The following is a 25,503-nucleotide window of genomic DNA, read 5'->3' as shown; positions in this document are numbered from 1 at the left end:
AGATTTTGTTGTGATTTATGTGGAAATTAATCAGTTTGGTTTCAGATTTTTTAAATGTTTAATTTATTGTTTATGACTACTTTTGTCCTGAAGTAGTTGTGTATTTTTCCCATGTTGTAGGCTGCCTTGAGCATGGTTTGAACTGTGCAAAGCAGCATACAAATTAAATTATGCATGTATGGTACAGGACTGTCCACATATCATTCAGCTTCATTAGTTCTTCTGCGATGCTTCCTCACATTCCCAAATTCTTGCTGCCTGGAGGGGCACTTTTACGCTATAGTGCCACAAAATGGGGACACAGAAAAACCCAGCATGCAGTGGAAAAAGTTACAGCTGGAAGTTGCAGAGTCTGCATTGACTGCAAAGCAAATATGACCATCCCAGAACTTTTGCAGGTGCAGATAACACCAATGTTTACGTTCTTACGTCATTAGATAGCAAACCAGGAATAGACTACCCTGGCTATGCAAAATTTGGGGACGGATATCTCTTATTTAACTTAAAACATGTACAAACACATCAGATGCAAAATACACATTTTTATTCCGTAAGCAAAAGATCACCTCCACAGTTAAGTTCTCCAGAAGAAAAATCTGTGTTTCTACAACTCTTTGGAATTGAGTTTGAGACCAGCTGGTCTCCTGGTAACAATTTGCCTCCTGGTAACAATTCTTTCTTAAGCGAGCAGCTTACCAAACCCCACAGCCCAAGCCAGCCTGTGGAACACACAAGTAACTGGATGGGCTGGAAAATTGATTTTGGAAGGGGGCACAGTCTACTCAAACAGGCCCCACCAAAATGAGTGCGAGCTGATCTGTACTCCTACATGGCTCCCATTTGCTTCAGTTGTGCTTACTCAGGAAACCGTCCTGCAGGGCTGCAGCTACCATGAACTGGCAACATCATTGGGGGGTTTTAACCCATCTGCAAAATGGGCTTATGCAGCAATAGGGCACAATATTTATTTCATATTAACTACATTCAGTGTTTTATCGGGTAAGGCCTCCACTGGCATAACCCAGATTCACGATCTCCCCAAATTTTGTCTGAAAGACATAAATAATATTCCCATCTAGTGTTTTTAGACCAGGGCATCTAATGCTTTAGGATCTTAGGATTCTACAAAGGAGATTTGCGAATCCTACAAACTTAATCCTTCCTCATAGGGCTTGTTTTATTGTACCACTCAGCAGCTCACAGCAGCCTGGTACCTTTTCAGGTTTACATTGCCCCTAAACTTGAAATTCATTTACTGCTGACAACCCCACACAGGAGGCAGCCTTATTCAGAATCATGCCTAAACAGACCAGCAGTGGCTCTCCAGGATTTAGTCTCTCTTAGCTACATGGAGATGCTGTTTGGGATTGAGCCGGGGACCTGCTGCATGCTCTTCCACTGAGCTACATCTCTTTCTCTAAAAGATATAGGAAAACAGTCACTTGTCCATCCAGCTGAGTTTTGCCTACACTGACTGGCAGCTCTCCAGACAGGGAGTCTTATTCCAGTCCCAACTGGAGATGCCAGGGACTGAACCAGGGACCTCCTGCATGCAAGGCAGAAACTCTAGTCCCTGAGCTACAAGCCCTTCCCAAAAGAGAATCCCAGAACAGGAGGAGTGAAGAGGGGTACATTCAGCTTGCTTAAGGCCACAGAGGAAGCATCGTTGTGCCAGCTGCCTCCACTTTGCTGTAAATACGCAAGCCAATGAATCACAGAATTGTAGAGCTCAAAGGCACCTCAAGGCTCATCTATTCCAACCCCCTGCAATGCAAGAATCCTGCCCATAGTCATGGACAAGGATCAGAAGAACCCAATTCATTTTCATGCCAAGCTGGGCAAACGGAACTGGGTTCAAGACAACCCCCTCCCTCCAGCCCTTCAAGCTGCCCTGGAGGATCTCTTGCCCAGCGAAGCTCCTTCCTAACACAGCCTGGATCTTTCCATCTTGATCCTAAGGAAGGAAACTGCCCTGCTCCTGCCCCCTCCCTGCACATTTCCTGTATCGCTGCCATGAAGTTTCAAGCTCAGTCTTTTTTTTCTTTAAAGGACGACAGAGGGAGGAAGAAAGAGCAGGCGGGAGAATTATCAAAAATGTGGAAGGGCATGATCAAGACGGGATGAAGAAGGCCTCTGAGAATGATCTGGCTGCCAAGTGAACTCCTTCCTTCTCCCCGGTCAGGATCAGAGCAGAGTTACATTGCGGTGAAGCTTTGGTTCCTAGCACACACGGAAAGGCAACGATGAAGAGAGCTCCCTCTACATTTTGGACCTGGTTTCACTGTTGGTGTCCTCCAGGGAACTTTCACTAGGCACGTCTGCCTGGGGGCCTGAAACAAAGCAGAAGGGAGTGAAACTTGCACCAGCACATCACCTTCAGCAATTGCCCCAACTTCCTGTTTTAATGGCTGGGTTGTTTTCATAGGATCAGTTTACTTACTGCATGCTGGCTTTTAAAAAAAATAATAAGTAAATTTAATTTAGATTCCATAAAGTAAACCAAAACACCATGAAAGAAATAATCACCCCATTACAACAAGTTGAAAGCCGCACAAACATTATCGTTAGGCTTACTGTACTACAAAACGTTACAAAAAATGGCCACTTCCCCCAAAAAACCTATTAGGTTATATCAGTGGTTTTCAGCCAGTGTGCTGTGGCACCCTGGGGTGCCTTGAATGATGGTCATGGGTGCCATGGGCAACACTGGTCTCTTTCCCTCTTTCCTTCCCTCCCTCCTCTGATGCCCTCTCACATCTCTACCTCCCAAAGGCTTGCGCAGCTGTTTGTTGCAGCAGCCCTGGCTACAAGCTCCATAGGTGAATGGTGCCTCTGGGGCTGGTTGGGGGTGCTGGTTGCCAGGATCTGAGGCGGCCTCAGAATAAGCAAGCAAGTGGGTGAGGGAGCCCAGCCAGCCAGTCCACCAGCTCTTGTTGTTGGGAATGGACAGACAAATGAGAAGCCAGGCAGGCAGTGTTCTGGCCTTTCTTGTGATTGCTGTGTGCAAGGCCTGCCTGGGAGCTGAGTACCTGGTGCTGAAGGAGAGCCTTTCCACCATGCTGGCCTGGCAACCCCACTGTTGCCACTGCTGCCTCCCAATGTAAGGTGCTGGCCTCATGTTCACCTTTGACCTGTCTCCATTGGACCATTAAGGCTGGGGGCATCCTCTTCCCAGACCCATGTGGGGCAGTGTGAGGAGGCACCTCTCTTTGGGGCGCAGGGGGGGGGACAGCTCGGAGACCAGGGGTGGCAGCAAGAGCCGCCCGGAGGAGTCCCAAGGAGAGGGGAGAGGAGAGGAGGCTGAGGGAACGCTCCACAAGGGAAGGTGTTCGAAAAAGGGTGAGAGGCTGCCAGCTCTGCAGGCAAGGGGTGACATAACTGGGCTCCTGAGCCCCACAGGGGTGTCACAGAAAGACTGTAGTTGGTCAAGGGAGCCATGGCCTCAAAAAGGTTGTATACCTCTGGGTTATATGTATTCTTTTATAATTAAGTTAACTTAATCTTAATTAAATTAAATTAAAGTTAACTTAATTAAGTTAATCTTCATTAAAAAAAACTAAGATCATGGCCACTGGGCCCATCACATCCTGGCAAATAGAAGGGGAAGAAATGGAGGCACTGAGAGATTTTACTTTCTTGGGCTCCATGATCACTGCAGATGGCGACAGCAGTCACGAAATTAAAAGACGCCTGCTTCCTGGGAGAAAAGCAATGACAAACCTAGACAGCATCTTAAAAAGCAGAGATATCACCTTGCCGACAAAGGTCTGTATAGTTAAAGCTATGGTTTTCCCAGTAGTGATGTGTGGAAGTGAGAGCTGGACAATAAAGAAGGCTGACTGCCGAAGAATTGATGCTTTTGAATTATGGTGCTGGAGGAAACTCTTGAGAGTCCCATGGACTGCAAGAAGATCAAAACTATCCATTCTTAACGAAATCAGCCCTGAGTGCTCACTGGAAGGACAGATCCTGAAGCTGAGGCTTCAATACTTTGGCCACCTCATGAGAAGAGAAGACTCCCTGGAAAAGACCCTGATACTGGGAAAGATTGTGGGCACAAGGAGAAGGGGACGACAGAGGACGAGGTAGTTGGACAGTGTTCTCAAAGCTACCAACATGAGTTTGACAAAACTGCGGAAGGCAGTGGAAGAAAGGAGTGCCTGGCGTGCTCTGGTCCATGGGGTCACGAAGAGTCGGACACGACTAAATGACTAAACAACAACAATCTTTGTTACTATAGACCTTTATTCCCCCAAAACCATTTACGTACGGTAGAAGATAAACTTTTCTCCCTCCAATTTTTAGCGATCATGATCTTTGCAACCACAATAAGGTTGATTGCTATTTCTCAATCCTTTTCCAGAGTCATGCCATTGCTGTAGGTTTTACTGCATGTTTTAATTTTGATCCGGAATACTACTAGAGGCAGCAATGGCAAAAACAGCACATAGCAGCCCACTAAAGGCATGACTCAGGCTGTGAAGGTTCACAGTTACCTCAGCAGGTCTACCACCCTCGTAACTGTGAACCATGGATCTGAAGAGATTGTTAATAAACAGAGGCTTTTGGTTACAGATTTCCAAGAGCTTCAGGGAACTGCACTGGAAATCTCACCCCATCATGCACTGGGGCGACCATGCCTCCCTTGTAATGCTATTTTGGGGGTGGTAATCTATTCCTAAATATATAGGAAGACTTTCTGTCATACCTTCCAACATTTCTCTGGTGAAAATAGGGACGTCCCATCCCATAATGATAAATTTACTATTTATACCCCACACATTTTTACTGGGTTGCCCCAGCCACTCTGGGCAGCTTCCAACGTGTATATAAATATATATAAAAAAGTAAACATTTAAAAAAACCTTCACTATACAGCACCCTCCAACATTTCTCCAATGAAAATAGGAAAGTCCTGAGGAAAAGCGGGACATTCTGGGATCAAATCAGAAACCGGGACAGCTTCTCTAAATCAGGGACGTCCCTGGAAAACAGGGACAGTTGGAGAGTCTGTTCTCTCTAGCACGTTTTTATGTTCTCCCCTCTGATATATCAGGTAGCAGATACGATAGGTGCTGGCCCTGTGACAAGGCTGAGGAGTTGTCTGTCTTGCATGCCCTTTTCTCCTGTAGCTTCAGTTGAGGGGCTAGGAAGAAGCCGGTAATGGTTAGAGTGTTGGGCTAGGACCTGGACTAGGGTTCAAATCCCCACTCAGCCATGAAGCTTACTGGGTGACTTTGGGGCGGGCCAGTCGCTGCCTCTCAGCCTGACCTACCTCACCCAGGGGTTGTTGTGAAGAAAAAAATGAGGAAGGGGAGACAGGTGTACCCCACCTTCCTTGAGCTCCTTGGAGGGAAAGGGGGTATATAAATGTAATAAATAAATTGTTTGTTTAGTTATTTATTACCTGCCCTTTGCCCTAAGGTACCAGTGCAGGTTACAACCTTAAAATGCAATATTAAAAACAGTTTAAAACAGGGTGGATTTGATTTAAAGCAAATCAACTTAAATCATGATTTAAATCACTAGTCAGTAAGACTTGATTTAAATCATTTTTTTACAGAAAGACTCGTCCTTGCTGGTATAATCTTAATATTTAAAACCAGATGAAGGTTTCATTTTTGGAATAATAAATTTTCATAGTAGTTTTTACAGTTATATCAAAAATTACTGATTTGGTTATACTATTAGAAATGCAAAGACAGGTAATTATGAAATAATTGTTTGTATTTGGACAACTTTTCTGCTGTACTTTATTGGAAGGAGAAAAATAATCATTTCCTTAATAACAATTTAAACAATTTATTTAACTAAAACAATAACAATATAGCATATGTATCCATGTTTGTTAACTGATGTAGTTAAACCTTTTTTTTAAAAAAAAAAACTTAGACTGAGTTTTAGCGCACATGAAAAACTTAAAACAAATCCTTATTTCCTGATAAATAGCCTTTGGACTATAATGTAACTTAAACAGAAAGCTATCTTTCGAAAGATTTTTCTTCCAAAAGCATTTTATTTTAAAAATCTGATTTAAATTTTTAAAAAACCGATTTAAATCAAAATAATCTGATTTCACTTTTTAAAATCTGTTTTGTTTTTTTTAAAAAAAAAAATCATTGATTTTTATCCACCCTGGTTTAAAACCATTTATATATCCCATTACACAGCCCCTCCCTGGCTGCAACTCTGGGACCCTAATGATCATTTTGCTACAGGGTTCCAACAAGCTTGACACAGAGCAAGTGGCAAAGTTTTTGATTATAGCTGTGCTTATTAGACCTCTTACGATTGCTGTGTCTGTGTGTGTGTTGAATTGGTTTCTCAGCAGAGGCAGGTGTCAATTGGGCCTTTTAATTAGGAACACATGATTGGGCTGGCTGGTTGCCAGATCCCCCTCCCAGTTACTATTAATATCCTGTTAGTTTAACCTGCCTGGCTGAACACCACCTCTGGGCCTTTTAATCCCGAAGAAGGTAAATAAAAGCCTGGTAACAGTTTGTGTGCCATCTCTTTCAACCGGTTGGTGAATTTGGACAGTATATACTGTCTGTGTGTGTGTGTGTGTGTGTGTGTGTGTGTGTGTGTACATACACACATACACATGCATTTGCTACCCTGTATGGGAAGCCAGCTTCTGGCTGATTGAGCGTGAGACCCATAGTGGGTCCAATGGTCCAGAAGGTGGTTTCTGCACGTGTCGTAGAAGGAAGTGAGGGGCAGACGGGGTCGTCAACTTGGGAAGCGAGCCCATCTAGGAGAAGGAAGACACTGATTCTAAACCTACGCTGCCTTGCGGGACAGCTTTGGGAGAAGAAAAGGCTAAAGAGTACAGTGGTGCCTCACAAGACGAAAAGAATCCGTTCTGTGATTCTCTTCGCCTAGCGGTTTTTTCGTCTTGCGAAGCAAGCCCATTGACGGATTAGCAGATTAGCGCTATTAGCGGTTTTTAGCGGCTTATCTGCTGATTGGATAAGCTGATAAGCGGCTTAGCAGCTTAGAAAAAGGGGGGGGAGGGAAAAAAACCAGCAGGAACTCGCAAGACATTGTCATCTTGCGAAGCAAGCCCATAGGAAATTCGTTTTGCGAAGCACCTCCAAAACGGAAAACTCTTTCGTCTAGCGAGTTTTCCGTCTTGCGAGGCATTCGTCTTGCGGGGCACCACTGTAAACCCTACACAAATCTGGAGCAGAGTCCCTAAAACGGTTGGATGGCGCCTTGTACCATAGCTGTCAATTTTCCCCTTTTCTTGCAAGGAATCCTATTCGGAATAAGGGAATTTGCCTTTTTAAAAAAGGGGAAAGTTTACAGCTATGCCTTGTATGCCTCCTTCCGGCAACTCCTGCAGCCAAGCTGGTGCTAAACGCCTTGCTCTGCTTTCCTTTGGACCACACCAGCGAGCCCAAGACCTCCTTACACCCCAGGGAGGTCACTTCGGAGCTGTTAACACAGCAGTTTGACTTCACCCCCCGAGGGGCACCCCTTTGACTCTCGAGGCAGACAGATGCCTAGAGACGGACGGATTGCTTATTGTCTAGAATTCTAATTCTGTGGGTTTTTAGCTGCATTACTGTGCATTTTTATAAATGTTATCTACCGGGCATAATTGTCAATCGCTGTAAAATGGTCTGCTAGTAAAGAAATTAAGCAATGGTTCACAGCTTACTTTGGTGAGGCGTGGCAGACCCTCCATTAGCCAGGGCAACCCCCTGATCTGAAGCGGGCTCCCCGGCTGCTTCCGACAGCGGATCCTCTTCCTCCGAATCCATCAGCACAAGGATATCACTTGCATCTCGATTCCTACAGTGGTCGGAAGGACAGAAAGTTAAGAGAATGGTCAGCAGGACCTTTCCTTACTGCTTCCTCCTCCTCTTCAACAGGCAAGGAATTTTACGCCGTCTGCCCTCTCAACTGCATCTGCAAACAGGGTTGATCAGGGTTGATCCCTTGCAGCAGAAGGAAATGGACTGGGGTCTGTGGCAGACCTTGGGGTTTCAGATTTCATCGGTGCCCTGTGCGATGCCAAAATTCGGCACCCCCTGCCTCTCACCCTCCATTCTGCATTATATTTGTGGTGGCCCCTATGCCACTCCGAGGCTCTGAACCCAGTGCGACCAAACCAGTTGCACTCCCCTAAATCCGCCTCTGCTGGGGTTGTTACGCAGCTATATTGCAACTTGGGGGTGGGGATCTTGGTAGAGGTTTTTTCCCCATCAGCACAGATGCCTCTGTTGAATACAGTGGTACCTCGGGTTACATACGCTTCAGGTTACAGACTCCGCTAACCCAGAAATAGTACCTCAGGTTAAGAACTTTGCTTCAGGATGAGAACAGAAATTGTGCTCCAGCGGCACGGCAGCAGCGGGAGGCCCCATTAGCTAAAGTGGTGCTTCAGATTAAGAACAGTTTCAGGTTAAGAACAGACCTCTGGAACGAATTAAGTACTTAACCCGAGGTGCCACTGTAATGCATTTCACGAGGTAGACCGGACCACTGAAAAAAGTCCATGTGTTAGTGGAAGCCACTGCAAGGACTCTGGCTAGCGCAATGGAGATTTCTCCCCTTCCCCAAGTCTCCTCTGAATCTGTTCTGGGAGAGGGTTGGGAGAACCCCCACACGATTCAATGGGTAGACCTGGCCACAAAAAAACACCCCAGGCATGTCAGCTGCCCACTTGTCCATCCAGCGCCACATTTGTGACTCCAACTAGCAGCAGCTCAAGCAGTGAAAGGTCCTTCCCACAGCCTGCTACCCAACTCTTTTGACTCAGCGCTGGTGAACCTCAGACCCTGGGGCTGAATGCAGCCCCCCAGGCCTCTCAATGTGGCCCTCGGGACTTTCCCCAGCTACATCCCTGGCTCACAGCTTCAAGGGCTTCTGCCTGGCTTGAAAGTGGGCATAATGCCTCTTGCTTGCTGGATGGAGGATAGTGAGGTGGTGCAGCCAATCAGAAGCCCCGTCGGACATTCGGGTTCCAAAGAACATTCGCGAACTGGAACACTCACTTCAGGGTTTGCAGCATTCAGGAGCCAAAATGTCCGAGTACCAAGGCGTTCGGGATCCAAGGTACGACTGTACTAGCTTACTATACAGAGGCAAAATGTATGTTTCCTGTTCCGTCCACTTTTGCCCCTTGCCCCTCCCAAAAGGGGTTTGTGGCCCCTGGAAAGTTGCCCAACAAGGTTCCCCATCCCTGGTGAAGACAGTGCAGGGCCGGATGTGCCAACCGTCTGGGCAGCTTCACATAAGGTAAAGGGTAAGGGGACCCCTGACCATTAGGTCCAGTCGTGACCGACTCCGGGGTTGCGGTGCTCATTTCGCTTTACTGGCCGAGGGAGCCGGCATACAGCTTCCAGGTCATGTGGCCAGCATGACTAAGCCGCTTCTGCCGAACCAGAGCAGCGCACGGAAACGCCATTTATCTTCCCGCCGGAGTGGTACCTATTTATCTACTTGCACTTTGACGTGCTTTCAAACTGCTAGGTTGGCAGGAGCAGGGACCGAACAACAGGAGCTCACCCCGTCGCAGGGATTCGAACTGCCAACCTTCTGATCAGCAAGTCCTAGGCTCTGTGGTTTAACCCACAGCGCCACCCGTGTCCCGCAGCTTCACATACTCTGCCCAATTTGCCTCTGACCATGCCCACTGCTGGTATGCAGACCCCTAGGTGGTTGCCAAGAAGGGAATGGGGCCCTCTGGCTGTGGAAAATAGTTCCCCGTCACTGTTCTAATTAAGAGAAGCCAGGGATTGAAGTTGCATACAAAACAAGCGATGTTGGTTAAGGACTTGCCCACTTAAGGAGACACTCACCTGAGCATGTTGGCTGGAAAAGAGAGAGAGAAAGAGAAAAGAAAGAAGAGGACACAGTTTGAGATCAATGGGTAAACATGCACTTGCTCAGAATGTACAACATGCATCTGATGTGATGTCAAAGGGCATAGAGCTTGTGTTTCGCTACATTAAACTTGTGGTGTTTCTACAATTCTGGCCCAATCCGAGAGAACCCAAATCACAGGAGATACGGTGTCTTTTGTTAAATCCTTTTCTTGTACGTGCACATGTGTGCTGAAAGCCGCCGACTGGGTATCATATAAAATTAAATAGAGAGCCCAGATTTTGGTACTAGAATGAAGAGATTCATTGCACAGATTTCAATCCTGCCTTAAGTGGAGTTTCATAAACCGGGGTGCCATCACGGAAAAGACCACGTCTTTGACTGCTCTCCACTTCACCACTAAAAGGTGCCTGCATACAGTTCAAATACCCCTGTAGCAAGTTTTAGACTGGGAGGGGGCCACCTGTGACCCTCCAGATGTTGTTGAGCTACAATTTCCATCAGCCCCTGCCAGCATGGCCAATGGTCAGGGATGATGGGAGTTGTGATTTTCATAGTTGGTTTTTTTTTTTTTTTTAAATGTCACCTGGAAGGGTTACTAGAGCTAGCTGTTTCTTACCTTTTGGGCACCAACGGGGTCCAGCGTATAGGAGGACTCCAGAGAGGACTAGGACACCCAGCAGCAAAAGGACCACAATTCCACCCACTATGCCTGCGATGTTCACTGGCTCTGTGGCGGGAGGAGTGGTTTGGGGGGGGGGGAGAAAAGCAGTGAAATAGCAGTTCTGGCCTATTTAACATCTTCATTTAAAATAAATAACTCACTGTCAATTAAATGTCTCAGGGATGCTTACACAGCAACCCAGCGGCAAATACCACAAAAGTGTAATAATTTTTTTTAAAAAAATTAGAAAACTCTGGAGAAAGAAACAGGCAGTAATTATTATTGATAACATTATTAATACCAATATAATCAATCAATCCTTATCAATAATAATAATTGAAAGGAGCAGTGCAAAACAGCTTCCAAACTGCTGCTCCTTTCAACCTCTGATTTCAGCCTCATGGGCCCATGAGGCAGAGTTTATTTACCCAAATGGGGCAGAGTTTATTCTCCCCTGATGTATATTTTTTTTCCTCTCCTGGGGCAACTGAGCCAGATAGACAGGGTATAAATAATAAAGTTATTATTATTTATTATTTATTATTGCCTCCCTTTATCTTATCCCTTTCCAATATTCAGTAGTACCACGTTGCCTTTCCCCAGAACTCATATTACTTCTCAGGTTCTAGACTCTTTTGAGAAACAAAAACCGCCAAGAAGACTTCTTAAGAAGTGACCTGCTGGATTAGGCCCAAGGCCCACCTAGTGCACCATCCTGTTCTCACAATGGCCAGCCCACAAACAGGACCTGAGAGAAATAACATTCCTCCCCACTTGTGACTGGTATCCAGGGGCCATGGAGTCAGAACACGGCCATTGGCAGCCTTCTCCATCGTGAATGTGCCTAATAATCTTTTAAAAACCATCCAAGTTGGAGGCCATCGTTCTACACTGCAGGAGCAAATACCCCGTTTAACTATGTGCTGTGTTTCTTTCGTCTGCCCTGGATGTTGAGCTTCCCTGGACAGGCCCAAGTTCTAGTATTATGGGTGGTTGTGGAGGCACTGCCTTGTTTTCAGTTCAGTGTTTCTCCAGCTGCTTTTGGACTACAGCTCCCATCATCCCTGGCCACTGCTCTTGCTAGCTAGGGATGATGGGAATTGTAGTCCAAAAACACCTGGAGCTCCAAGTTTGGGAAACACTGTTTTAGTTGATTGTTCTTACGACACTCTGTGCTCCTTCTGGGCCAAAGCGCAGGGTACAAATGCTCTAAAAGAAATAATGAATAAACAAAGCATTTCCCACCCACCCCTTTACTGGCGCAACCTTCACCCCGCCTCGTTCCTTAACATACCAGCGGACTGCCATTTTAAAGGTTATCTGCTTACCGATCACAGTGAGGTAAACATACGCCTCCTTCAGCCCCAGGGGGTTCTCAACCTTGCAAATGTACAAACCGCTGTCCGCACCGTGAGAACAGTTCTGGATGACCAGAGTGGAGACGTTGCCCTTTTGGCTGACCAGAAACCTCCCGCCGGAACGGATCTCCGTCTGGGTCCGGGAGACGTTGCGCAGCCAGGAAATATTGGCAGGGGGGTTTCCGGCACTGGCCTGACACGTCATCCTGGTGGCTCCCCCTACGAAGCAGCTCCTCATGGGGTCGGACACAAGCGAAGGGGCCTCTTAACCAGAGGAAACACAAGGCAGGGGGGGAAAGAGTGATTGAAACAGGCGTATCGAGAAAGCAAGAAAGGCAAACACAGGAGGAAGTGATGGTCAAGTGATGGCTTTAAAATAGGGTTTTATCAGTCTGTTGACTCACCCAGCTTCACGGTGCAGGCCTGGCTGGTCTGCTGCAATAGGTGGATCCCGTGGCACACAAACTCCTTCCCAGAGAGCAGAGGCGAGCTGTTCAAAGCGGCCACATTGGTGTCTGCAATGCCCGTCATGTTACTGTCCCGGCTCAGGTTCCCCAGATTGGTCCACTGAAGTGTGGGGTGTGGGTAACCCCCAGTCCAGCTGCAAAGGAGTTGCACCCCTCCAGAGTCTTCCGCAGAGGTCTGAGCCCAGCATCGAGGCAGTGATGGCGGAGGATCTGAGGAAGGCATAGAAATTCACATGATTAACAGGTGGAGGTGTTCTGCAATCTTTAAAACCTTACAGGCCGCAGCTCAGCGGTACAGCATCTGCTTTGCACGGCAGCTTTAATCGCCGGTGGCATCTCCAGGTAGGGCTGGGGGGGGGGAGACTCCCTGCCTGAAACCCTGGAGAGCTGCTGCCAGTCAGTGTAGGCAATATTGAGCTGGATGGGCCATTGGAAGGCAGCTAAACAGAACATGTGAATCTGTGTCAGATCCATAGTGGATTTTTGATTTTTTTAAAAACACACAATGCGATGGTTTAATATGCTTTTTTATAATTGGTGTGTCCCCCCCTTTCCATTTTTTCTGCACTGCTGTTTCTGCAACCTGCCTCAGAATTTTGACATGAAATCAGAACTGAAGATATTCAGCTCTCTCCTTAACACTGCCTGTTAAAACTTGGGGTACGATTTCTTGTTTTGTTTTTGAAATAACCTCCAAAACAAAATAGCACATGCATGCACCTAGCTGAATTCCCAAGATATGCAGTGAAAATCCAGCATGAAAACACAGTCAGCTGTCCGAAGCATAGGATGTGATTTAACCTCAAGCCACCCGAAAGGTCTGGATGTCTTCAAAAGTTCAGGATTGTTTTTCTTAATTCTTGCGACCCATTAAAAAAATGTTCTTATCCCAGAATGACTTTCAGAGGCTTTGGACAGGTCATCTGAGAAATAAGGCAGACGGCAGAATGAAAGAGCTGAACTGAGCTGCCTCCTCCCTGGGCTTAGCCCCAGAACCTGTTTTTCAACACGAAAGCTCCACAGGCAAAACAAATAAGATTCCTGTGTGCATTATTGTAATAAGGGATGGGCAGGGCGGGCTCTCTAGGTGAAGCTGGGTAAAGGGCAGAGCCAAGGAGACCAAACACTCACCTGCTCTTCCGCAAAAATACAGTCGTACCTTGGTTCTCGAACAGAGTCTGTCCAACTCCCGGAACTGTTCAAAAACCAAGACACAGAGCATCCTGCAGCTAATCGGAAGCCGTGCCAGTTGTTTGGCTTCCAGAAATCATTCAAAAACTGGAACACTCACTTCGGTTTTCAATTGTCCAGGAGCCAAAACGTACACGTTCCAAAGCGTTCAGCAACCAAGGTACAGCTATATATAAGCCTGAGAGGATTTTTTTATTTGGGGGCCATTATGCATGTACAAAACAATCTAGTGTTCACATACGAAGGTCCCCTCCCCATTTCATTCTCCGTTCTCCCAAGCCTAATTTTCATCAGTGTGTCCCTTGAAGCAGAGGTTAGGAACCTACAGCCTGCAGGCTTTATTAGGCCCACTAGGCCTTCCCATTTGGCTCAGCAGGATGTTTGGGCCAAGCCATGTCCAACTGCCCTACAGGTTATTTATGTTTTTGGAGCAGGGCAGGTAAAGACATGGCTGGCCATGAGGAGCTGGGGTGTTCAGGCTTGAAGCAGGCATGAACAATCTGCACCCCACCAATTTCACGTGGCCCTCAGCAAGCGAACAGTTCAGACTGTTGTAATTGAAGCAAGACCAACTCCATCTTTGCTGTAGCTGAAGCAAGACTAACGCCATCTTCTTGCAGGCTGGCACCATCATCATGTACAGTGGAACCTCGGGTTACAGACGCTTCAGGATACAGACCCTGATAACCCAGAAATAGTACCTTGGGTTAAGAACTTTGCTTCAGGATAAGAACAGAAATTGCGTGGCGGCAGCAGGAGGCCCCCATTGGCTAAAGTGGTACCTCAGGTTAAGAACAGTTTCAGGTTAAGAATGGACCTCCAGAATGAATTAAGTTCTTAACCCGAGGTACCACTGTATTCTCCTTGATTTCATGCTGAAATCATGCAAGCTTGAGGGACAGAGAAAGTGCAAACCACAAGGGGTGTGTGTAAAGGAAAATTTTAAGGGCATGACCTTTAAAACAGGGGTATAAACAGGAAAAATGCCTAGCTAGATGAAGTGTGGAAACATCAGACTTTGCGGTTAAGACTCTTATCACTGGGTGTCTGGCAGGACTAATCTATACAACTATCAAAACTGTGTGTAAACAGAGATCTGGGTTCTGTCTCCGGTCGCTTCCCTGATCAGTTGCAGCAACCTTTCGTGCAAGAAATAAAATTTTGCTTTTAGAGAATCCTCGGGCGTCACTCAACGTTGTTGGTGACTAAGGCACTCAGTTGCAACAGACTTTAGGTGGGGTTTTTCCCACATCAAGACCTCCAGCAAGAGCAATCTGTCCCTTTCCTGGCACTGGGTGGGGAGCAACAGAGTGAGAGAGAAAAGGGGGTGTTGGGAAGAGAGAGAATGAGAGAGGAGGGGTGTCAAGGAGAGAGAGAGAGAGAGAGAGAGAGAGAGAGAGAGAGGGAGAGAAAAGGGGGTGTTGGAGAGAGAGATGGAAAGAGAGAGAAGCAGAAGCCCACCCTCTTTTCACTCTGCTTTCATCCACCCTATGCTTTTGTTTCATAACAGAGTTCCCTCAAGGGCTGCATTCCCTCAGGACCCTCATAATACCGTTTCAAGGCCTAAGCAGTTTAGGATCAGGATATACAAGAAAACACCATCTTTGATGCTGAACTTGACAGCCCACGGACATCATCACCCACGGCAGCCTCCCTGCCTTCAGAGGTTAGGTGGGTGGTGTCGTGGTTAAACTGAAGGCCTGGGGGTGCATAGGAAGCTGCCCTCAGCTCACTTGGCGAGCTCAGTGGTCCAGTATCTGCTTTCCTTCCTGGCGCAGAGGAAGCTGCCTTATGCCGAGACTGTTGCTTCATCTAAGCTCAGTACCATCGACACCGGCAGCAGCTTTCCAGGCAGGGCCCCTCTCTCTCTTTCTCTCTTTCTAATTTATTTAATCAATTTTTCGATACAAACATCAAGTGGTACCTCGGGTTAAGTACTTAATTCGTTCCAGAGGTCCGTTCTTAACCTGAAACTGTTCTTAACCTGAAGCACCACTTTAGCTAATGGGGCCTCCCGCTGCCACTGCGCCGCCGGCATGCGATTTCTGTTCTCATCCTGAAGCAAAATTCTTAACCCGAGGTACTATTTCTGGGTTAGCGGAGTCTGAAACCTGAAGCGTCTGTAACCTGAAGCGTCTTTAACCCAAGGTTAAACAACAACAAAACCATACAACAGTACAACAAAAACCATAACAACAGTAATAACACAATTTGACAATTCAGATTTGAATACACTGATATACCTATGACTACACCTTTTTAAACAATATTTTCCCACCTCTCTCTCCTCCCTCTACTTCCTACCACTATCCGTCTTATCACTTAAATATTCGTTCCAGATTTCTTCATATTTATCCATTCTTATTTTGCGTCGACATGCAATTCATTCATATGTAGCTAATCAGGCAGGGCCCCTCTCCCAGCCCTTCCTGGAGAGCAGTGGCGTAGCGTGGGGGGTGCAGGGGGGGCCAGCCGCACCGGGCGCAACATCGGGGGGGCGCTCGCACTCTCAGCTCTCTGCCCCTACCTGGCTCACTCACTCTCTCTCACTGCAGTGCTGGCTGTGCGAATCCGATCCGAGCCGCTGGGTCGCCGCCTACTGTGGAGGGGGGGTGCCAGGCGTGCGGTGCGGAGAGAGAGCGAGGGACTATCTGGGGGAAGGACAGTGCAGCGGCTGTCCAGCGCAGCGCTGAGCGCGGGAGAGAACCGCACCAGACCAGGCAGCAGCAAGAAGAAGCTGGCAGCGGCTGCATGTTAGGGGTTAGGGGGCGCAAATTACTTGCCTTGCCCCGGGTGCTGACAACCCACGCTACGCCGCTGCTGGAGAGGAACACAAGACCTTCTGCATTCAAAGCAGATGTCCTGCCGCTGAACCACTTCTCCTGTCCTAGGAGACTTCCCTATTGCTCATACAGACCAGCAGCAGCCCTCCAGGGTTCCAAGAAAGGGCAATTCCCAGCTAGGGCTGGGTGATATATCGATATGGCTTCCCAAACTGATTTGAATTCCATAACGGAATATGAGTTTCATAGTTTTTGACCGGGCAATGTATCGCAAACAGGGTTTTTTTGAGCAGGAACTCAGGGGAAACTGAGTTCCCTAACCTTTTAAAAATCAAATAATTGTTTTTTGTCCGGGGGGTGGGGTGAGATGGAATGGATATACACCCAATGCCTGAGCCAAAAATCCACCCTATATCTGTAATCAATAAAGTTGTAGCCATTTCTAACCGAGATCATTTTCTGCTTCAATTTATTCATCACATTTAGCCACTGCCGGGGGGGGGCAGGGAGCACTGTGACTGGGCCTGCAACAAACAAGCTTACTTTGTTGTAAGTTTCCCCACCTTTTTTCCAGAAAAAAAGCATTGGTCACAAATCATGGTGTAGGTGGGTGTTCGCTGTGCAAAAAATCACAGTGTGGGGGAAACCATCAAGCCAGCCCATGCCTCTACATAGCTCCATCTTTATTTCAGACATTGTGATATATCAGAATATCTCAACGTTTACCTGATATATCACGATGCTGAAAACCAGATATTGCCCGGCCCTACTGCTTTCCTCTACATAGTTCCATCCTTATTTCAGACATCATGATATATTGATGTATCACAATGTTTAGCTGGCCCATTATGTTCTGTGGGATGCGGGCCACCGTACTGAGTGCCTTTAAGGCAAAACTCTGCAACAACCCTATGCAAGTGTTTCCTATTAGTATACGTACAGTAGATCAGGAGTTCACGGGTGACGGTCTGCTGCCGGTGGCTGAGCAGGTTAGTTGCCGAGCACGAGTAATTTCCTTGCAAGCTGGGCGACAAGTTGTAGAGGGTAAAGTAGCTCAGGGAGCTGTTGACTTCCGTGAAGGGCTCCTGCCCGGAGCCAGACTGGGAGAAATACCATTTGGTCGCAGAGGTTGGGCGGGAGTCGCTGGTGCAGGAAAAGTTGAGGGTCCCGTGTCTCTGGGCGTAGAGGGTGCCATTTGGTAGTGCTGTGGCAGGGCCGATGTTGACATTCACCTTGGTGGGGCCACCTGGAAAGCAGGTGGAAGAGACAGGTACTTTAAAAAAAAAAAGGATATACAGTGGTACATCAGAAGTCGAATGGAACCCGTTCTGGAAGTCTGTTTGACTTCCAAAATGTTCGGAAACCAAGGTGCGGCTTCCGATTGGCTGCAGAAAGCTCTTGCAGCCAATCAGAAGCTGCACCGGATGTTCGGGTTCCAAAGAATGTTTGCAAACCAGAACACTCACTTCCAGGTTTGCGGCATTCAGGAGCCAAAACATTTGACTCACAAGGTGTTTGGGATCCAAGGTATGACTATACTGTTAAAAGCTGTTTAACTATCTCATATTGCTTCCAACAAATCACCAATTTGTTGGAGAGGTTGTGGGAACAAAGGGAGCAGCTTCCTATTTCTGGTGGCAATGCAGGGTACTTTATTCTGGAATGAACTTTATCAAGGGATACCTACAGCTGCCAATAAGTATCCTATTAGGGGATTATCTCTCAAGTCCATATTACCATCTGCAAATAAATTTTGTAAAACTCAGCCAGATGCTCCAGGACTTTTCTGAGAAACCTTGGATGTTTGACCTTGGCTGTAAGGGACACTGTCCGTGGTCCTGAACCCAAACCTTGCTCTCCCTCCACTGGGCTACAAATGCAAACAACTGAATTAATCACAGAATCATAGAATTGGAAGGGACCCTGAGTGTCATCTTGTCCAACCCCCTGCAATGCGGGAATATTTTGCCCAATGCGGGACTCGAACCCACAACTCAGGCAGTGGAGGTAGAGCATAGCCACTGTGGCTAGCAGCCATTGATAGCCTTCCCATCCAGCGGCGTAGCGTGAGTTGTCAGCACCCGGGGCAACGCAAGTAATTTGTGCCCCCTAACCCGGGGCAAGGCAAGTAATTTGCACCCCCCCTAACCCCTAACCTGCGAGTTGCCGCTGGCGCTGCCGCCCAAACGACGCCGCTTGCCCGGAGGAGGAGGGGGGCAGAGAGGCGAGGAAAATGCAACGGTCCAGCAGCTGCAGCAGCAGCAGTGGAGGCGGGGCTGTGAGGAGGGGCTGCCTGGCGCGTCCTCCGCGGCGAGCGCTGAGAGCCGCTGCCTGCCGGGCGCCTTCAGCCCGGACGCGCGCACAGCTCGTCGGTTCCGCGAGACATGCGGCTCCGCTACAGCCTGCGCCCGAGGCTCTTTGGCGACTCCGGAGGCAGCGAGCGCATCCCCCCCCAGATGTTGCGCCCGGTGCGGCCAGCACCCCTGGCACCCCCCACGCTACGCCACTGTTCCCATCCACGATTTAATCCTTTAAAGCGTAGTATTGGCTGCACCGCCTGGGAGCAGCTGTCCAGGGTTTAGGTCAGAAGTCTTTCCCCAGCCCTGCCTGCAGATGCCAGTGACCAAGCAGATACTCTTGCACTCTGCTTTCCCTAGAAATAAAGCAGGATTCTAGTCCTCATGGCTCCAATTAAGGATTAAACAGGAACATAGGGTGCTGCCTTACACCAAGTCAACCCACTGGTCCGTCAGCCTCAGAACTGGCTGTGCTGGCATCCCAAGCAGCTGTTCCACCACTGATCTCCCCCAGTGAGTTTTGCTGCTGAGAGGCGGGGAGGAGGGGTTTGCCCCACATGCGGGCTAGAGACAAAGGGGTGGAGCTAGCCAACCTAACCGGAAGAGTCCGCGACCAGAAGGAGGAGGAGTATCAGGAAGAGTGGAATAGATTTAATGATTATCTAGTTAAATTTGTTAAGTTAAATTAACTGAAAATAGCTTGCAGATACTTAATTGGCTTAGGATTTTATTTATGTTAAGTGATGAATTAATATGTTTAATTCCATAAGGTGAAGATTTAAGGATGTTAATGTTTAAGTTAAATTTCATAAGAATTGGGATTTGGAAAACTATTAAAAGGGCATGCAATGAAATTCAACCAAGGGGAAGCGAGGAAGTCACTTAACAAAGTTAATAAGTCTAATTTTCAATAAGGCTATGATTTATGTTTGTTTGTCTTGTGTGTTTGTTTGTTTATTTGTTTGTTTGTTTATAATATTGTGAAAACTAATTTAAAAAATTTGGGGGGGAAAGGAAATGTGTGGGGTGGGGAGAGGGTCCACACACACAAACACCCCACATGCAAAAGAGCTGCTCTGCCCTAAAAGGGGATGCCAGCTTCCATCTGCAAAGATTCCTGAAGGTTCAGCAATTTCCGGTTTTGCTGCAGTGGTTCATCAGGGCCTTTGGAAACAAGGCAAGCAGCCCTCTCCCTGTCCCTCCCTGCATGGCAGATATCTGGACTTCGGTCCAGCCTGCACTGACACGCTTCCCCATGCTGGCCTCCAGCCTCAAGGTCGCAGCCTTTCGGAGCTGTAACGTCCTGCAACGAAAAAGGTGCCACCCTCTGTTCAGCTCGCTCATGCTTCACGATGACCAACAAAGCACACCTCAAAAGCAAACAGGGTGCTGTGCAAGGAACGAAGCCAGGAAGTAAGGAGGCGGTGAACCAGTTAGTAAGAAAATACCAGAGCTCCCAAGGGGGGGTCGCAGTTAGGGGGACTTTGCTGAGGAAGGATGAGGAGGAGAGGTCATTGTGAAGTTTTAATGGGTATCTGTTCTGCAAGGGCTGCGTACCAGACCTTCCTGGAGCAATCTAGTCATCTCCTTTGCAAAAGAGGCTGCTGGTATTGGAATCATAATAGTAATAGTAATAATAATTATTAAAATTGTTGTTGTTGTTGTTTGCATCCTGCACATCTGACTGGGTTGCCCCAGCCATTCTGGGTGGTTTCCAACGTGTATACAGCCATACCTCGTGTTGCGTTTGCTTCAGGTTGAGCATTTTCAGGTTGTGTCCCGTGGCGACCCGGAAGTACTGGAAAGGGTTACTTCCGGGTTTCGCTGCTCGCACATGCGCAGATGCTCAAAATGACACCACGCACATGTGCAGAAGCAGCGAATCGCGGCACACGCAGATGCATGTTGCGTTCTGCTCCAGAACGGATCCCGTCTGCAACCAGAGGTACCACTGTACAAACATAATCTGATAAAAACAAATCATCTGACCTATCTTCCTATATTACTACAAAGACCATTTGGTCAGCCAAGAAAGCTGCTTGAAGTATGCAAGAAGAGGCTTTGAGACCAGGCCAATGGTCCATCTAGCAACCTCTTCTCATGGTGCCCCCCCCCACCGATGCCCATAGAAAACCCTTAAGCAGGGCCCAAGTACAGGAGCCCTCTCCCCTCCCAAGAGGTGAGAAACCGTGTTGTCTAGCAGGGAATGGCTTTCCCCACCTGCCTTGTCCTACCCTTCAACCCCAGGAGCCTTCAAAAAGGAGCTGTTTCCAGAGGAAGATCCCTGAGGGAAGAGAGACTCGTGTTTGCCATCAGGGGGTGGTTGGTTTTATTTGGGCTGCCCCACCTCCAGCCCGAGTAACATTCAGAAGGGAGTTGCTGCCACAGGGATCCTGTGTATTTTAATGAAAGGAGTGAAGGCTTATGAGTCATGGGCGTGTGGCGAGTGTGTGTATGAACTTAACAGTGCTTAGCTCATTCTTTAGTTGCTAATTTATTAATGTTGTTAATATCATTTTATAGATTATAAATGCTGTATTGATTTGTTAAGCATTTACAGTGGTACCTCAAGTTACAAACGCCTCAGGTTACAAACGCTGGCTCCCTCGGCCTATAGAGGAAGATGAGCGTGCAACCCCAGAGTTGTCTGTGACTGGACCTAACGGTCAGTCTTACCTCTAAGTTAGCAAAAACGTACAGACCAAGCACAAACATCTGCTGGAAATGTAAAGAAAAGAAGGTACCTTTTATCATATGTGGTGGTTGTGCGAGGTAATAAAAACTTTCTGGGAGATGATATATAATGAAATGAAAAAAATGTTTAAAATAATGTTTGTTAAAAAACCTGAAGCCTTTTTGTCAGGAATTATAGGTACTGAGATACCAAAGGATCAGAAAAGTACATTCATGTATGCGACAACAGCCGCACGTATGCTATTAGCCCAGAGACTGAAAGAAGAAACAGTCCCGACCAGGGAAGAATGGCAAACCAAGTTGATGGACTATGCCAAAACGGCAAAACTAACTGGCAAGCTCAGGAACCAAGAAGACAAGAACTTTTAAAAAGAATGGGGACATTTATAATTTATTTTGGAGACCATTATAAGCAGATGAAAACATTAGCAGGGTTTTAATCTCACTTGTAAGGTAACAGAAACTATGGATAACTCAGATGGATAAAAAAAAAGTGGATAACTGATTGCAGTTGTAAATGTTGATATTAGGACTCATGGAAGAGATAGGGGGAAGTCCTAAGATTCAGAGCAATCTCTTTATATGGATTTGCAATTGATTTTGTTGTACATTTATTTTCTTTCATTTTTCTTTTTTTTAATCAAATAAAAATTATTATAAAATAATAAAGAGAAATGCCAAGCAAAGAAGACAGCAACTTACTGGCAACGAGCAACTGAATCGTGTGTCTGTGGTCTGTCTCATTCAGGACCTCTCTGCAGGTATAGTTGCCTTCGTCCTGCAGCCGCAAGCCTGAGATGTGGAAGGAGCTGTTCCTCACCAGGGAGAAGCGAGCGTCGGAAGGGAGGCTGCCATCCGACGAGAAGAGGATGGGGATCTTTCCTGGGTCCCCGTGAAACCATTCCACCTTGACCGCTCGCGGAGACACATTCCGACACACGAGGGTGGCGTTTCCTTCCACCTCCCCAATCACCACCTCCTCCGTCCCTGTGGGTGGCCAAAGGGGAAAGAAAAATCACTGCATTCCTTCATGCAAAGCAGTGGCGTATCTATTTCCAACATTTGTATGCCACCGTTTCCTCTGAGGAGCTCAAGCAGCAGGAAAAGGTAGAAACCAGCTCTACCATCTTGCAAGACAGGGTTAGCTGCAACGCCAGAGGGGAGAGGAGACTGTGGCCCTCTCCAGAGATTTGTAGGGCTCCAGCTCACATCATCCCTGACCATGGGCCATGCTGGCTGAGGCTGAGGAGGGAGTCCAGCAGTGTCTTTATACCTGTCAGGATACCTGAAGGAGCGTCTCCACCTCCATCGTTCAGCCCGGACACTGAGGTCCAGCTCCGAGGGCCTTCTGGTGGTTCCCTCACTGTGAGAAGCCAAGTTACAGGGAACCAGGCAGAGGGCCTTCTTGGTAGTGGCACCTGCCCTGTGGAACGCCCTCCCACCAGATGTCAAGGAAATAAACAACTGTCTGACTTTGAGAAGACATCTGAAGGCAGCCCTGTTTAGGAAAGTTTTTAATGTTTGATGTTTTATTGTATTTTTAATATTTTGTTGGAAGTCACCCAGAGTGGCAGGGAATAAATAAATAAATAAATAATAAAGAACTATAACTTGAAGAACTTGTCCTTGAGCTGGCTTCATCCTCCTCCCTCCCCTTCCTTTTTTCCCTTATGCGCCATGTGTCTATTTTATTTTCTTGAAGATCCTGAGTTTGAAGACAAGGACTGTCTTGGAACTGTCTTTTGTAAGCCACACTGGGAGTCATTTCATGTACTCTAAAGGGTGGGATGTAAATGCTCTAAATAAACAAGCAAGCAAAGGTGTTGAGGGCAAACAACAAAGGAGACACAGATTGTAGACTTCTTGGCCAGTGTGAGGAACAGGATACAGGCCAAAAATGGTTCCTGGGTCTTCTCCATCAAGACACTTCTTATGGGTAGAGAAGGTTTCCACTGAAACGTGACTTTGCATCCACCCATTCTCTTCCTCAGCACAATCATCTCAGGGCACTCGTTTATCGTGCTGTTCGATTTCTGTCTGGCACCGTCTTTCAACACAGCAGACCCATTACTGTTCCTTGGACTGCTGCCCTACGACTGCCAAACCATCATTTCACATTTATAAAGCGTCCACCCTGCTGCGTACGTGGATTCAAAGGCTGCGGCGGACCAAGCGGACGATGACTCATCTCCAAAGTCATGCTAAGCAGGTCCAAAACCCAGCAGCCAGATTGCTGGCTGGGGTTCCTTCGAGATCTCACATAACCCCTGTTTTAAAGCAGGTTGCCCGTTCATTCCCAGGCCCAATTCAAGGTGCCCTACACGACTCAGACCCCAAATACCTGAAAGACCAGCCCCTTCCCTACAAAACCCTCTTGGTGCTAAGATCAGCAGAGGGGGCTGCTTGGTAGTTCGACCGCCCTCAAAATCTTGGAGTGGGTTGGTGCCGAAATGAGGGCCTTCTCGGTGGCGTCCCCCGAGTTGTGGAACTCCTTCCCCACAGAGATGCATCTGGAACCTTCATCATGCAGCTGTCAGAGGATGCTGGAGATGCAACCTTTTACCCCTGGCCTTTGACACTAGAGAAGTACATTTGGGGAAATTTCTGTGATTGTAAAGGTGCTTTTAAACTGTTGTTCCTATTGTGTTTTAATGTGCCATAGGGCTTCACCCCCTATCCTACCCCATGCACCCCCTAAATCTGATTTGGGTTTCTCTCCAACCACTGATGTTTATTAATATTGTATTTTTTTAAAAAAAGCAGCAGCAGCAGCCCCAAAATTAAAAACAACAGACCAACAGATTCCAATTAACAGGAGCCAGTTATTGCCAGTGTTTTGACGGTCAATCAATGTGGGGTGCCGTGGGCAGAAATTTGGCCTTACTGCAGAGATCTGGGTCAGTTTGTTGGTTATAACTTTGGATTTTATTTTTAATTTTTACCTACCGCATTTTCCTTTTTACTGTAAAATACCTTGATCATTATTTGACAGAAATGCAGAATATAGATACTAAACTCTCTCCCTCTCTCTCACACACACACATAGAGGCTACTGGAGATAAGATAAAATTTGTTCAGTTATTTATCTTCATTTTTGGCAGGCAGTGTGGTTAGCAAAAAACAGCACAATCCCAAGTCTACTCAGAGGCAGAAGTCCTGCTGAATCCAATGGCAAGTACTTCTAAGTACAGGACTGTATATGTTCTTACATACTTGGTGGTTGCAATGAACTAAAGAAGGTGGAATCTAGGAGTGGGGCGCATGACTGAGATAGATGATGATGATGATGATGATGATGATGATGATGATACAAAAGCAATTACTTTGTTTATGGATAGTTCCTACAGTCCAGCGCTGAGCATTAGGGGAATTTGTACCACTGTTTGTTTGTTTGTTTGTTTTATTTACAAATCATTGTTTTTAACTGCCTGCATGCCACCTGGGCAATCTAGATGACAAATCATCAGTATACACAACAATATTAAATTATGTACTGTATGGTTGCATATCACGCTTGGAACGCTTCAGAAGGAAGCGGGGTTTATTATATAGTTATAAGTAACTATAAAGCCGTTCTGGATCGTTGGCAGGGCCAGAACAGAGCTTGTGCCCTATTGCCAGAAAGACTGCCATAATAAATGCTGTTGTTTCTTTTTCCTCCTTGCTTCTGTTACAATTGCAAATTGGGGGGGGGGGGGAGAGGAGGGAAGTTTTCTTTCTTTTTAAAAAATAAAGGGCCACTTAAAAAATAAAGGGCCCTTAAATCTGCTACCAGCTGAAGTGGGGGCGGGGGGGGGGCGATGTCAATTGTTTTAATGCTGTATTTAACATTTTTGCAACCAGCGCGCTGGGACATTAGGCTACTAATAGGGGGGAACCGACTTATCCCCCTCACCCCACTAGTAACTTCGGAAGTAGGGAAGGTGTCTCGGGCTGTTTGTTTGAGGCACCTCTCGCATTCCCCGGGCGCGCCCAACAAACGCGCAAAACAAGCCCCGCGGCGGGACACGGATCGCCCCGTCCCCACGTGCGCCCAAGCCCGAACCTCGCATACTGACCTGCAGCGATGCCTCGACCCAAGCAGAGGAGCAACGAAAAGGAGGAGAGGAGTCTGGCGGCCAATCCACACGCCATGGCAGCCTCGGCTGCAGCAGCCGAAGCGACCCGGCGGTGCCCCGGAGGCTGCGATGGGGAGGGACGGAGAAGGGAGGC

The 25,503-nt window shown here is 47.2% G+C and overlaps 1 protein-coding gene across 2 annotated transcripts; it reads right to left on the bottom strand.

The window, feature by feature from the left end:
* Positions 1-527: 527 nt before the first annotated feature.
* On the bottom strand, positions 528-25,440 carry VSIG10 (V-set and immunoglobulin domain containing 10). Of its 2 annotated transcripts, XM_082202903.1 has the most exons (9): positions 25,350-25,440; positions 21,994-22,278; positions 17,241-17,546; positions 12,264-12,536; positions 11,830-12,123; positions 10,457-10,567; positions 9,813-9,825; positions 7,667-7,800; positions 528-2,330 (listed from the first exon to the last, which is right to left on the bottom strand). In XM_082202903.1, the coding sequence occupies exons 1-9, from the start codon at positions 25,423-25,425 to the stop codon at positions 2,260-2,262; spliced, it is 1,563 nt and encodes a 520-aa protein (XP_082059029.1). In that variant the 5' UTR covers positions 25,426-25,440; the 3' UTR covers positions 528-2,259. The 2 variants fall into 2 exon arrangements, 1 of the variants encoding a protein (XP_082059029.1); XR_014214479.1 differs by lacking the exon at positions 9,813-9,825.
* Between the last annotated feature and the right edge of the window lie 63 nt (positions 25,441-25,503).

The sequence above is a fragment of the Podarcis vaucheri genome, assembly GCF_965113315.1.
Source record: "Podarcis vaucheri genome assembly, chromosome: 16".
In the NCBI taxonomy this organism is placed as follows: domain Eukaryota; kingdom Metazoa; phylum Chordata; class Lepidosauria; order Squamata; family Lacertidae; genus Podarcis; species Podarcis vaucheri.
This window is presented reverse-complemented; position numbering and strand designations above follow the sequence as displayed.

Excerpts from the sequence above, each read along its gene's own strand:
- VSIG10 (XM_082202903.1), bottom strand. The coding sequence starts at position 25,425 with ATGGCGTGTGGATTGGCCGCCAGACTCCTCTCCTCCTTTTCGTTGCTC. Across the intron at positions 22,279-25,349 it reads GGGTCGAGGCATCGCTGCAG|GGACGGAGGAGGTGGTGATT; the intron begins GTCAGTATGCGA and ends GGCCACCCACAG. Across the intron at positions 17,547-21,993 it reads GATTCAGTTGCTCGTTGCCA|GTGGCCCCACCAAGGTGAAT; the intron begins GTAAGTTGCTGT and ends CCTGCTTTCCAG.